Below are 12,556 nucleotides of genomic sequence, written 5' to 3'. Positions count from 1 at the left end.
GCAATTAAGAGAAAAGATAGGGTATTTTCAAGGTACATATTCCCCATTCTAATGCAATCTTTCTTTGAGCAAGAATTAGAAGGGTGTAGCAGGCATAAAACCTATTTGTAGGTTTTATTGTTTACTCGTAGTAGGCATAAAACCAGACCTTTTACAAATATTTTATTGAAAAGGCTACATACATATCATGTCAGATTTACAACCTGTGCAGAATAGCACTCTTCTAATACACATGGGCCAGAAATCCACAGTAAAAAGTGATCAAACTGTCAACAGTCAATCTCAGAACCTCATGTTTGGCAGTTCCCTTGTATCTGTTTGCTTTGCAAGTCAGGGAAATGACTGGAAGTTAGGCTCACACAAGCCAGCCCTCTGTATCTCTTTTCAGCGTTTGCTAACATGCACTTTTATTTTTCAGCTCTCTTAGCAAATGATTTTTAAAACTCATTCATGCTGGAAGAACTTTAACTGGTTCCAGTTGCTCAGACTGTCCTTGTAACTTACCAAATATTTTCACTCATTGATGCACTGCTTAGTCACCAGATGTTCTCCAAAATGGTACTGCCAGTAGTGTCACACTACATCAGAGTGCAGTCATTCTGCTTTTGACCCCCTACAATCAAATTCAGGGGGGAAGAAAACAAAAATCTCTTTAAGAAAAAAAAAAAAATAGTTTATCTTCTCAAATTCCCTTTAGGCACTCCAAGGATCTGTCTGAAAGACACACCAATTTTTATGTATTCTGAAAAAATAAGAGTAGAAAGTCAGCTATGCTTTCAGATTTAAGTGAATTTAAAAGCTAGGTAAGATTAAACTTTTTAATTTTTTAAAAACTGAACAAAACAATTCTGTGCCTGACCACCAAACAAGAAACAAAATATATGGAAAACCTAACAAAAAGTAAAAATAAATGCAAACTTCAGTATGTTTCACATACTGGGATGTCTTCTGGCTGCATAAACCATAACACGCTAACTCTACCGAGAACACAGTGCCTTTCAGAGCACAACCTCTTCAAGGCTAAAGCAACTGAAGATGTAACATAGTAGCACTTCACCTAGATGCCCTCTTTCAAGAGACTAATCTTAAATGCAACTCGTGAGAAGAACAGAGAAAAGGAGAAAGGCTGACAACTCTCCATAGGCTCATCTTTCTCTATCTGTCATCTTCACCTTACATTCTGATTCTCAGAAGGCTGCAGTATCATTAAGTAAAACCTCCAGGACCTAACAGTTCTTTCCCTGCCTTCTTCCTAGGACTCTGATTGTTTCCACATGCTTTAGTAGTTTGGTTTGGGTTTTGGATTCTTTTTGGAATTGGGCTTTCCCTACTTGGGGACTTTGTCTCAGCCCACAGTCCTGTTGTGGTCTTTGCTCAGCACAGTCCTCCTATTTCAAATGACCTGTCCATATTTTGTAAGATTTTTCTAGGGTTGTTGCAATACTTCATTATGAAGAGGTCATCATGAAGCCTACTTATGATACCACTCACAGTAACTTACATCTTATTGAAACTACAATTCCATATTAATTCCTTCTAAGAATTATTAATGAATAATATAGACTATCAGTTTGGCATTTATAGTTCTTATAGCAGCTCTTTCTTTGGGTGCCTTTTAGGAAACATCCATTTTACCTTTGAATACAACTGATCGTCCAAGGGAAACACAATATACACAGTATTTATGGTGATGGCAAATGTGTAGAGCACCAAAGGGAAAGTATAAGTGAAACTGCTGGAGAATAGGCTACTGGAAAAACAAACTGGGAACAGGCAGAGGAGATAAACCGTATACTTACAGAATAGCTATTAATCAAATGAGAAGGAAGGTGTAGTCAGCTTCTCTAGTAGCGCTAATACCATTCATTAACTTGACACCCATGTGAAAGTTATTGGGTGCTGTACAATCACTTGAAAAGATCTGAGGCTCTTTAGATGCTGTCCTAGGGCACCTACTCCAGACAACTGCTTTTTCCAGAAGGACAAGTGGAAAGCTCTTTGCAGTGTGAGAAAGAGCTTCCTTCTCTTTGGGAAAAACAAAATAAGAACAGCACTGCAGATAGCTGTATTTACTACCAGTTAATCTGGTCTTTCCAACTTTGTTTGCAACCCCATGTAATTACACTCTTTCTTAACGGCTCTAAGTGGCAGAATTTACATGCTTGCAATTGGTCTTTAACTCTCATTACACAGAAGCTGTTTATATTTGTGCACAGCTAGCCTATATGTCTGTAATGACCTTGTTATCCTTCTCCTCTTCTTCCTTTCCTTCATTTGGATAATAAACTGCTTCAGATGTAAAACAGATTGCTGCCTGTCTGCAGAAGGAGGAAGCGGAAGGGAAGTTATATTACCATGATTTTAATGAAGCTGAAGAGTGTCATGATCATGTAAGTCAGGCAAGCTGACAAAACATCAGTCATTTAACAGTCAAAAAAAAAAAAGACAACTACTATCATGTACTACTAATAACATATGCACAGCCATATCTATGCAGCCATGTGCTGCTGATTCATCCATTAGAAAAAACAAAACAAAAACAACAACAACAAAACAAAACAAACAAAAAAAAAATCAAACCAAACCAAACAAAAACCCCCATAGAACATCAGAACCAAAAAAGAAAAATCCCTGGATTCAGAGTTGCAACATTCAGTTAAAAGTTACATTCTGGCAAAAGTGTACCTGGACCTGCTGGACTTGTGCAGAAAACACAGTAGCCTTGCACAGCTGAAAATGAAGGAAAGGCAGACTAACCTAGTCTCTTTCTGTTGCTATCTTGGGGCCCTCTGTCTCTAAAACAACTTTTAGAATCAATGAAGAAAGCATGGAGACAGAGTAATGCCAGGTCCTGTAAGCTGCTGGCATGGTTGTGGCAGTCTGGGTGTAAATGGGGAGCTTGCTCTGCCTCGAGGAACTCTGGAAAAATAATGGCCGGGAGAGGTGCTCCACAGCCTCAAAGACTTTGGTTTCCCTCCCAGGCTGTATTCCACCCTTCACAGCTACCACATGCCTGACAGAGGTCTGCAAGATAAAGCAGCCACAACTACTTCTTGGAGTACAAATAGAACAAGAGTAAATAAAAATTAATTCAAAGCTATTTCTTTGTAAAGAGTAATTCTTTGGCAGAAATCTGAATACTGTCACAGCTACAGCTATACGTTAAGGATGCAGCACTATGACTTGAATCTTACAGGGTGGAACTATAAAGAAATTTCCTGGGGCCTTGTCTAACAATCTGCAGCTTTTCCCAACAGATGACACACCAGGATGTATTCATACTGTACATGTGGTGAAAGAGAATGTAACAAAAAGTCCTCTATGCATAAAGTTCTAGCAAAGCCTACTTAAAAACAGTGTTTCTATAAAAGCACCATTTGTTTTTAAAGAATTAGATAATAAAATTGAGAAACTTTTTTCTCTGTTTAATGAAATAAGTCAGCAATCTTTGTGAACTTTATTATTTCAATCAACTGAATTGCATCCAATTAAGAAACAAAAAATGATCTCATATTTCATGATTTTCATCATGAGCCATTATAAGTTATTCCAAACATTAGGATATTAAGTGAAAATAATAACTAAATCTTTTTCAAACTCTTCTGCCAGCATCTCTGACCTTTGATTCAGTTCAAACTGCTAACTACTTACATTAGACAAACTTTCTACTTACATTAGAAACAAAAAAGAGACCCTACTATAAACTTCCCCCTCTTACCTCCCCCATAAAGCAAATAATACAGGGCTATTTCTTTCTCATCAAGAGCACAGTCAGAAAAGAGATCAGATGAACTGGCTGCAATGCCAGGGGACCATTATAATATTGCCAGAAGCAGACCTATCAAGCTTAACATGCTTCCTACAAGATTCGTCCAACTAATTCCAGGCTCAGGCCACAGTAGCATCAGAATCTCAGCAGTCTGAACTAATCCTTCATACCCTCGTGGGCTAGACATGACTGACTACAGCCATGGAAACAAAATTTTAGGGGCATTCTTTACCTGCAACTTAGGGCTGTAACTCCATTCCCGACATGCACCTCCAAGTACTGGTACCATTCTTTTAAAGTGTGAGATGCTAGATGTTCATGGAATTGGATGAGTTCGAAGAGTTCAAGTGCTTGAGGACAGACAAGGGTCTCGGGTACAACTGTGAAACCACTCAAATTAGGCGTTTTCAGGATATAAGCCTTACTTATTTCAGCTTAATATAGCCAGGCTTTAGTTCCAGAATGGAGACATCTCATTTAGGTATCTAAAATTATGTGTCTGCATGCAAGTTAGGACTTCAAACTCCCATTATAGCAAGTGGATATCCAGTCAGTACGGACAGTGGAGCCTGGAGAGCTATTCAGTTCAAACTGATGCCAGCTGAAAAGCACTGACTGTACTATAGCTAGTGACTAAATCTTCACTAGTTATAATGGGAGCTTAGATCCAAGGCCACATATAGAAACACACATTTAGACACCTAAAATTAGATGTCTTCAGTATGCAGCTGAAGCACTGATATTTCAAACAAATGTCTCCACAACCTTCCTACAGTCAGGCTGGGTCTGCAGTGTGGAACATGCAGTGTAGTGAAAAGAGGGAATAGAGGACATAAGAGAAGATACAAGGGAATATGAACTCCTCAGAATATACAGGAAAACAAGACAAGAAAAGGAGAATCGGACTGAACACCTTACAATGAATATAGTAAGTTAGGTACTCATTCATATTTCACAATGTATTAAATAAGATACAATAAAAGTTAGAAAAGTATCTAATAGAAGAATGAGAAAATAACCAAGGCAAACATTTTCTCCATATAAAGATATTCACACATTTTAAACTGAAATCAATGACAGGAAAATTAATTTTTCCCTAAGCCACACTACAATCAACACTGTGAAAGAGATGTGAATTAATGCATTTCACTTTTTATCTGGTTTTTATTGTGTTTGTTTTTAATTTGCTGCTGCAGAGGGTAATAGAACAGGTGCTTTTTAATAAAACTTTTGCCAAATTTGTTTTTTTCTGGGAATAGCATGTTTTAGAAATCTAGTATTTATAATCCTAAAAAAGTGGGCATAACAGTAATGTGAGCTGCTCTCGGCAGAAAAGCAGCATGAATAAAGTAAGCTTTTCCAGCAACAGCTTCTCACACCATCCCTGACTGCCTCTTTAAGGGCTGGAGGAGACTGGGAACACCAAGACCTGGTCAATTATCAGACTTAACGGAGAAGAAGGTCAGGCAGCTCTCAGAGAAGGCTGAGGGAGCTCTGTTATGAGGCTAATTCTCATGGCCACTCTCAGAGCAGAGAGAGATGTAAAAAACAAACTTCTGGATTGCTAAGTTTTATTCTGGTCAGGGGAGTGACCTTGTTTTGTCCCACTTTCCAAGATTTGAGTTAGTAAAACAAATTTGAGATATGGTCCTGAAAAGGGTGAAGACTGCCTGTGCTCTACAGTAAAAACGACTACAGTATCAATTAGATATACTCGAGCTAGCTTTAATTCAGCACAGTCCTAGCAGTAGCACTAGAAAAGCTGCAGTAGCTGGGCTTAGAGTCAAGTTTTACCTGCCAATAATACTTGAATTATGGACTAGGTTTCTCTTACATGTCAAAAGCAACACATGAGCAATCTACGTGCACTACAGTGAGGGCTTACATCCATCATTATTTCTTTACCTTACCAGACGGGTATTTGCCATTTCTCCATCCAACTTTTATGCTAACCTACCTGTAAAAGGCAGAAGGGCAAGTCTGTTCAAAAAAATTTGCAAGGGCATTCATGCACTGTTTTTATCACTCTAACCCATAAAAAGAGCACCTCCTACTTGTAATTATTTTGGAATGAGATAGCTCCAAATCAAGCTGCTACAACCACACTTTGTGGCCACTTTCTCTTCTTATTGTCTTGCTGCAACACAGGAGAGAATCAAGCCTCCTCTGCAGTCATGCTCCTGCACAGCTGATCAATACCCATGTTTTTGACTGTTGGTAACTGGAAATATCAGACATCTATAAAACAACTTCTAAAATGTGCCTATTGAAGGCCACTTCCAAACCAGAAGTTGGTGTTGCAAAGCTCAAGTTAATCTTAGAATGAAGTTTGTGTTTCACTACTGTAGTCTCGGAATTTATGTAATCGTCTTCTCCTCTTGACTTCCTTGAAAACAATTTTCAGAAGTACTTTTTTCCTTATTTTAAAGAGAAAAAATGAGGTTAAACTTGCTTAACTTTTATCTCAGAGACTAACCTTAATACTGATACTTCATTTAATTTCAAAGCATGAAGTATTTATGACTCATTCTAATTTACATAATTTTTCTTATTTTATTATGAAAATGGCAATTTTCCTTTGCAGAGACATATAGAACATGGTCTCTCTTACTATGTCAAGTAACATTTAATAGCCCTTAGCTGCAACTTGGGGCTGTTATAAAATGTGCTCAAGATGAGTCATCTTCATTCATTTATTCTGTCATAGGAAGAATTCATGAATGAGTGATCATTAATTCACTTCTACAAAGTAATTCACTTCTACAAAGAGACCCATTCATACATTTCAAACCAGGTTTTCTGAATCACTGTAATGTAGCTGATTATTTCCCTTTAACAGAAGAAACTTTTGGCTTAAGGAAAGTTTCCACAGAAGTCTTTCTAGTATGTGAGAACAGTTTCATCGACTGACAACAGCTGTTCTGAAACAAACAGTTTGGTCTAACACATGGATACACAGACAGATACCTTCCTATCTATCTAGCAAGATACTTTGGGAAGCAAGAGACTAACAAATGGTTTAAATTGAAGTTACATCAAGAGGGAGCTGAAATCATTGCTATAAGTCAAATCACTATGCAACCAAAGGAAATATTTTATAAAAACAGAAGAATGGCCATTTTTAAATTAAATACAGCTCACTTAAGCTGTATTTAAGTTAAAATACATACACAATAGAAAAGCAACTAAGATCCAGGATTGCTAACTACAGAAATATAAAGTAACCACACTTCTTATTTTATAGAAATATAAATGTAAGACACCAAGATTAAAATACACAACTTATTTTAAGTCATTAAAACTCCACCAGAATAAAGAAATGTGATTCACCATGGAGTAAAGGTCCCTTCACCAACCACTGCTTGATTTAAACACAGGAAATAATCTTAAAAGCCTTTTCACCCAATTTTAACTGCCATGGAAGAGGTCTACGTCAAGAAGCCACTTCTCACTTCTCATAGCTCCCAAACAGAAGCTTTACAGATCATCTGTAAACAGAGACCTGGGTATAAATGCAGACTTTCCTTCAGAAGCTTAGCTCACAGAATAAACCACCATGTGCCTCTCCATTAATTGGTGCTTTAAGTTTTCATTACTTCATTGGTTCAAGGACAGCTCTAAACCAGTCACTTTATTTACACCCCCTCTTTCTCCTGGAGACACAGACTCTCCGTGTTTCAGGTTGAGAAGTTTTACCCTACTTATAGGGTAACCAAAGTAAGGATAGTTCTCTTTACAAATAAGATAACTGATGGGAGCAGTGCAAAGATTGATGGAGAATCTTAGTGTTTCCAACAGACAGGGATATGATGCAAAAAAATAGAATTAACATTATGGCTACATTTATGAACAATCCGCATTGACTTCAGCAGGCAGAGCAATCTCAAGGTGAACTGGCCAGGAAAAAAACACAGGAGAGATCTAGAATTATCCAAGGAAGAGTGACTCACCAGATCACTCAAACTACGGTATCTGGGTATGTGTACTTCTACTTGGGATACATCCAGAAGCAGCTTGCTACCCTTCAGCTTCCATTCTTCCATTTTAATACTATAGTTACATAATTTCAATATAAGCCCATGGAAATTGCCTTGCAAGAATTTGGATTTACATTTTATTGTTTTCATCTCTGTAATCAGCGTGTAACATCCCAAATGCTTGTGTCATCTCAATTTATTTCTCTTTTTCCTTGGATATCTTTTAGTAAGACCTTACTCCAAAGAGACAATGTGTTTGTTAGCCACCATTTTGCTAAGTATAGATTAGAATAAAGACTTAGAAAAATAGTACTTGAAAATTTTCCGTTCTTTAAAAAAAACTGTACTATGTTCAGCACTGAACTGAAGCCTTTTTATTTGTAGAATATTGAACATACCACAGAATATGAAGTAAATTAAGTTCTCAAAACCAGTTCATTCCAGAGAGTAAACATCAGAAACTAAGAGATATTTGTTTGGTGTCACTTACCATTCTATCATAAGTATGTAAGTGTTGTGAATAACGTATGTAAATTTTACAAGCCTCATTTTGAGACAGATAAGAACACTTGTAACAACATATTAAATGCAATTCACAAAAAATCTTTGCTTTAAAAGAAGCTACTAATGCTTTTCCTTAAGGTGGATTCTGAGTGTGATAAAAGACAAAAAAATTTAATAGCAATATGGAATATATTTGTTGCACATAATTCCACTTTTCTGTGGGCAATCTGTGCTGTGGTTTTGCAAAGTGGTATATAGATACATGCTTAATGTATGTAATGCTACCTATTTTTATATAGTACACCACAGAAAAAGCTAAATATGCATTCTTCGCAGAGACTTTTAAGTCAATACAGTCAGAAAAAGGTATAAAGATGGGTAAATATTTACAGGAAAAGCTGAGATCGGAAAAAAGTATTAAGAAGCCTTATAATGACTAAATGAAACTCCCACTGACTGCATCTCCACTAAATTTCAGCTGTCTTTGCTTTCTTCATGCCTTTTTAAAAATAAGCATATCTGCATGCTTATAAGGTTTCCTCCAAACCACACTCATTAAGTATTTCCGCATCTTTAACCTAATAACTGAGTGCATACAGTGAAGAAAAGAATAGAGAACTGATGTGAGTTTGCTTTCTTTAGTCAGTGCAATAGTCTTCCGTGGCTGTAACCCGTTTTGCAGACTGGTCATCCATTTTGTGGCCAAGTCAAGGACAAACTATGTTTGAGAAGTTGTGGCAGAGCAAAAAGGACACCAATACCAAATCACACTCTAAACTCTACACCATCTGAAATGGTTCCCTTTACACAAACCTCTACACAGAAAACTGAAAAGTAGACATTCCTCGTTAGTTGCAATGCATATAATGAGAAAGGTACAGCATCAATTACTAACTGAATTTCTTTTTTCAAGCCAGAAAGAACCAAGAAGCCCAAAAGTAGAAAGATCCATCAGCACAGCACTCAAAACACAGAAATGTCTCAGGAGCATCAAGAATAGACCAGAAAAGCAACATTCATAAGATCGTGTGCAAATGAGGTTGTGTGCTAAGGTTAGTAAATGTACAGGTATGAAAAACCTCTATGCTCATTGGTTTACTACCAACTGCAAGCTGTACTTTCGACTCCTGGAAGGGGAAAGGACAAGGAGAATATATAACAGGATGTTTGCAAAAGCTGTGGAAATGATTTGGGATGTAAGTTCCTGGATTGCCAGTGCCACTTTTCAGGAAAGTTGTAACGACCATATCTCAGTTTACATCCAGAGAATCCCATGAACAACTGTCCAATAATTGCTAACACTCACTTTCATATTTAAAGCATGAAGAAATCAGTAGCTGAATCACATCACAATAGTGGGCTGCCTACTCAGAAAGCAAGAGGGACCAAGCAAGGATAAAAGCTGTACCATGAAAGGCTAGAAACATATGTATAAATATATGATCTCAGTATTTTTGCAGTACATCACACAGTTCCAGCTTCAAAGATGATCATGCAAGGAAAGTGTCAAGTCATTCTATGCCCCTCAAGCCCATCTAATAAATCAAAAACTAAAATGCATGCCACTATCCTCAGTGTTTTGTGCAACAGAAATACATCTTACCTGTTCCTTAACTTGAATTGCAAGGCAACCCCCCCTATATTTTCCTCTGATATTGTCATGTAATTATTACACACCATGTTTCAAATAAGCCCTACAGAACTGTAAGCTGCAACACTGATTCATTGTGGCTCAAAAGCAACAATACTATGCAATCAGCACCAAGTTTTGGAAAATGGTGCTAACAGACATGTAAACTTTAAGAATTGTTGATGTAAACTTAATTACAATCCAAAGTGTCCTTTTAATCAGTTATTTTGTAGCCAAAGGACCTGCCTAAGCCACTAGAAACCAGACCTTTCCTCTCTTCTCAGATTGGAGAGAGTGGGGAAAGGAGCTGGAAAATACTTGCTTCAGCTTCCCAGAATGGTATCTGTTGAAGCTGGGCCAACATCAAGAAAAAAATAGGTAGGATTAAAAAACAAAAAAAAAAAGTTCTGATAGCTGAATCTGTGGGTAACTTGGAACTCTTGTAACACATTAAAGTAGTGTTCTGATCAGCAGTGTGACTACTCATTTCTTGCAGCTGTAGATAGGCTTAACTGGTAGCTATTTTCATTCAGAACAGAAAACAACTGACCATTACGTATGGGGATGCTATGTTTAGATGAAGCATTTGTATTTGGAAGCTGCACTTGCTAGAACTCAGAAAGGATGCAATTTAGCCCCTAGATAAAATGAAAAACTAATAGTGGGATAACACAGCTACAGTTGGGACAGGCAAACAATGTCTGCAGGACAGCAAAGAAAAAAAAATCAAAACTCAAACCAAATTAACAACTGTAGCTTTTAATTTGAGGTCTCCATGATGAATGAGGTTAGTCAAAAGCTGCTGCCAGTGTACTTCTCTATTTGCTTTGCAAACTGAAAATGTTCCCCCCCTTCCCCTCCCCAAGAAATTTAATTTCATCCAGTATAAGAAAAAGTACTTTGTTTATGGTAATGAAATCTAAATCCAATGATCCTTAGCACATAATCTTTTAGGTCTTTAAACAGCTCTTGTATTTAAAATAATTTCTGTCAGTCTTTTACTTTCAACAACATGAATTGCCTGTTATTAATCCTGAGGCAGTCTCGGGAAATACAAGAAGAAATGTATCAGCTTTACCTGTAATGCACTGAAACTGTCCATCTTCTCTTCTTATTGTAAATGCTTCCCCTGGATTAACTTGCACAAGAATAACCTTAAAAATAAAAGAGTGTTTACAACCATTACACAGGAATATAAAAGTCTAGTAAGTACCAAAAGAAAAAAAAAAAAGTTTTACTGGGAAAGAAAAAAACCTTTTTTTCCCCTGGTTAGTAAATATATTATTTTTCACTTCATACTGCTTGCTGCCTTCATCCCACAGAGAAAAAGAGATAAGAGCAAGAACAAGCACAGATATTTTTAAACAAGCATTTTTCAAAGAACCAAGGAGACAACTGAGTCAATCAGTACCTGTGCAAATTTTATTTTCTCAACTGCTTAGTATAATTAAAAATCTATTTGTACAGCTTAAATTATTTGAACAAATTACATTAACTTTGACATTAATCAAACAATTATATGAAGTTTCCAAAGGAAGCCTAGAATTCCCCAGTGACTGAATTTTCATCAGAAGCACTTGACAGTTTTCAACGTGAGGGAAATACTGTGTCACTTCCTTATAGGTATGATCCAAGCATGTTTGTACATGCATCAAAGATAAAACATTATTTAAGTCATGATTAAGTAAGTGCACCAGATGCACAGCATGAAGCATATGTACAGTTTTATTTGTGGAAAGCTGTTTATCCTAATTTTGTAAACCCAAGCGATGCAGAACTGATAGCAAAGCACTTTTTATCAGCCAAAGTAAACAGAGGAAGTCTGACATGACCAAAGCAGAAGCCTGTTAACCATTTTTGCCTTCTGTATTCCCACTTGAAACCTCCCTTTCTCTGACAGAAAAGTTTGTAAACATGAAGAACCCAGCTAAAATGATGAACAAAGGGGAAAAACAACAGAAGAGCAGGTGCATTTCACAATTTCCTTTCTGGACACCTTCTTCTTCACTCTTGCTTGCATGTGTCTAAATAGAGTGTGTTTATTCCTCCCGATGTGAATCAGAGACTGTCTTTATATACACAACTCCTCAACATTATGGCCAAAAATTTACTCTGTTAAAAGAAAGTAAAATTGATCTTGTTTACCAAAAAAACCCCAGGAAACTTGAGTGTTACTCATTTTAGGAATACCAGAGAGAAAGGAAAGGGTGAGGAAAAGGCACAAATCACGCGAATTCCTCCCACTCTGGTAGAGCAACTTTACAAAGTAATGAAAAGATGGCAAGTACTATCCTAAAATAGCTGCAACACCAACGGGATATGATGGATATTCACATTTCCTAACTTGGGATATACAATTCAATACTGATTTAGCTCAGTTTTGAGCATGCACTTTAAAAGTACTACTTTGTTTCATGTGGTACAGTGCTATTACAGGAGAAAGATGTCTCTGGAAGCTTTAGGCTCTTTAAGAAAAAAACAATTAACTATCACTATGTACATGGTAACAAGTTTTTCAGATTTTCTAACTTGCATCTGAATACAAAATTCAGTAAGAGTGAGCATCCATAATGTAATCTAAACACAATAGGATTTTAGATATGAACTTCAAAAAAAACCTTACAAATCTTCAGAAAACAGTGTATTGCCAGAGTTTATTGTGAAGTGTTGGAAGGT

The 12,556-nt window shown here is 36.8% G+C and overlaps 1 protein-coding gene across 9 annotated transcripts in view; it reads right to left on the bottom strand.

The window, feature by feature from the left end:
• Positions 1–12,556, bottom strand: part of FNDC3A (fibronectin type III domain containing 3A) — a 118,547-nt gene that overhangs the window by 62,837 nt on the left and 43,154 nt on the right. For 7 of the 9 annotated variants that reach the window (XM_080613263.1, XM_080613259.1, XM_080613260.1 and 4 more), the window contains one exon: positions 10,959–11,034. The exons of 1 other annotated variant lie outside the window; for it this stretch is intronic. In XM_080613263.1, coding sequence (XP_080469389.1) covers positions 10,959–11,034 — 76 coding nt within the window. Of the gene's footprint in view, positions 1–504; positions 1,083–10,958; positions 11,035–12,556 lie in introns of those variants that run through there. One more of the 9 variants, XM_080613266.1, reaches the window with a different exon arrangement.

The sequence above is a fragment of the Psittacula echo genome, assembly GCF_963264785.1.
Source record: "Psittacula echo genome assembly, chromosome: 3".
NCBI classification, from domain to species: Eukaryota; Metazoa; Chordata; class Aves; order Psittaciformes; family Psittacidae; genus Psittacula; species Psittacula echo.
Note: the sequence above shows the minus strand (reverse complement) of the source record. Positions and strands in the feature narration are given on the sequence as shown.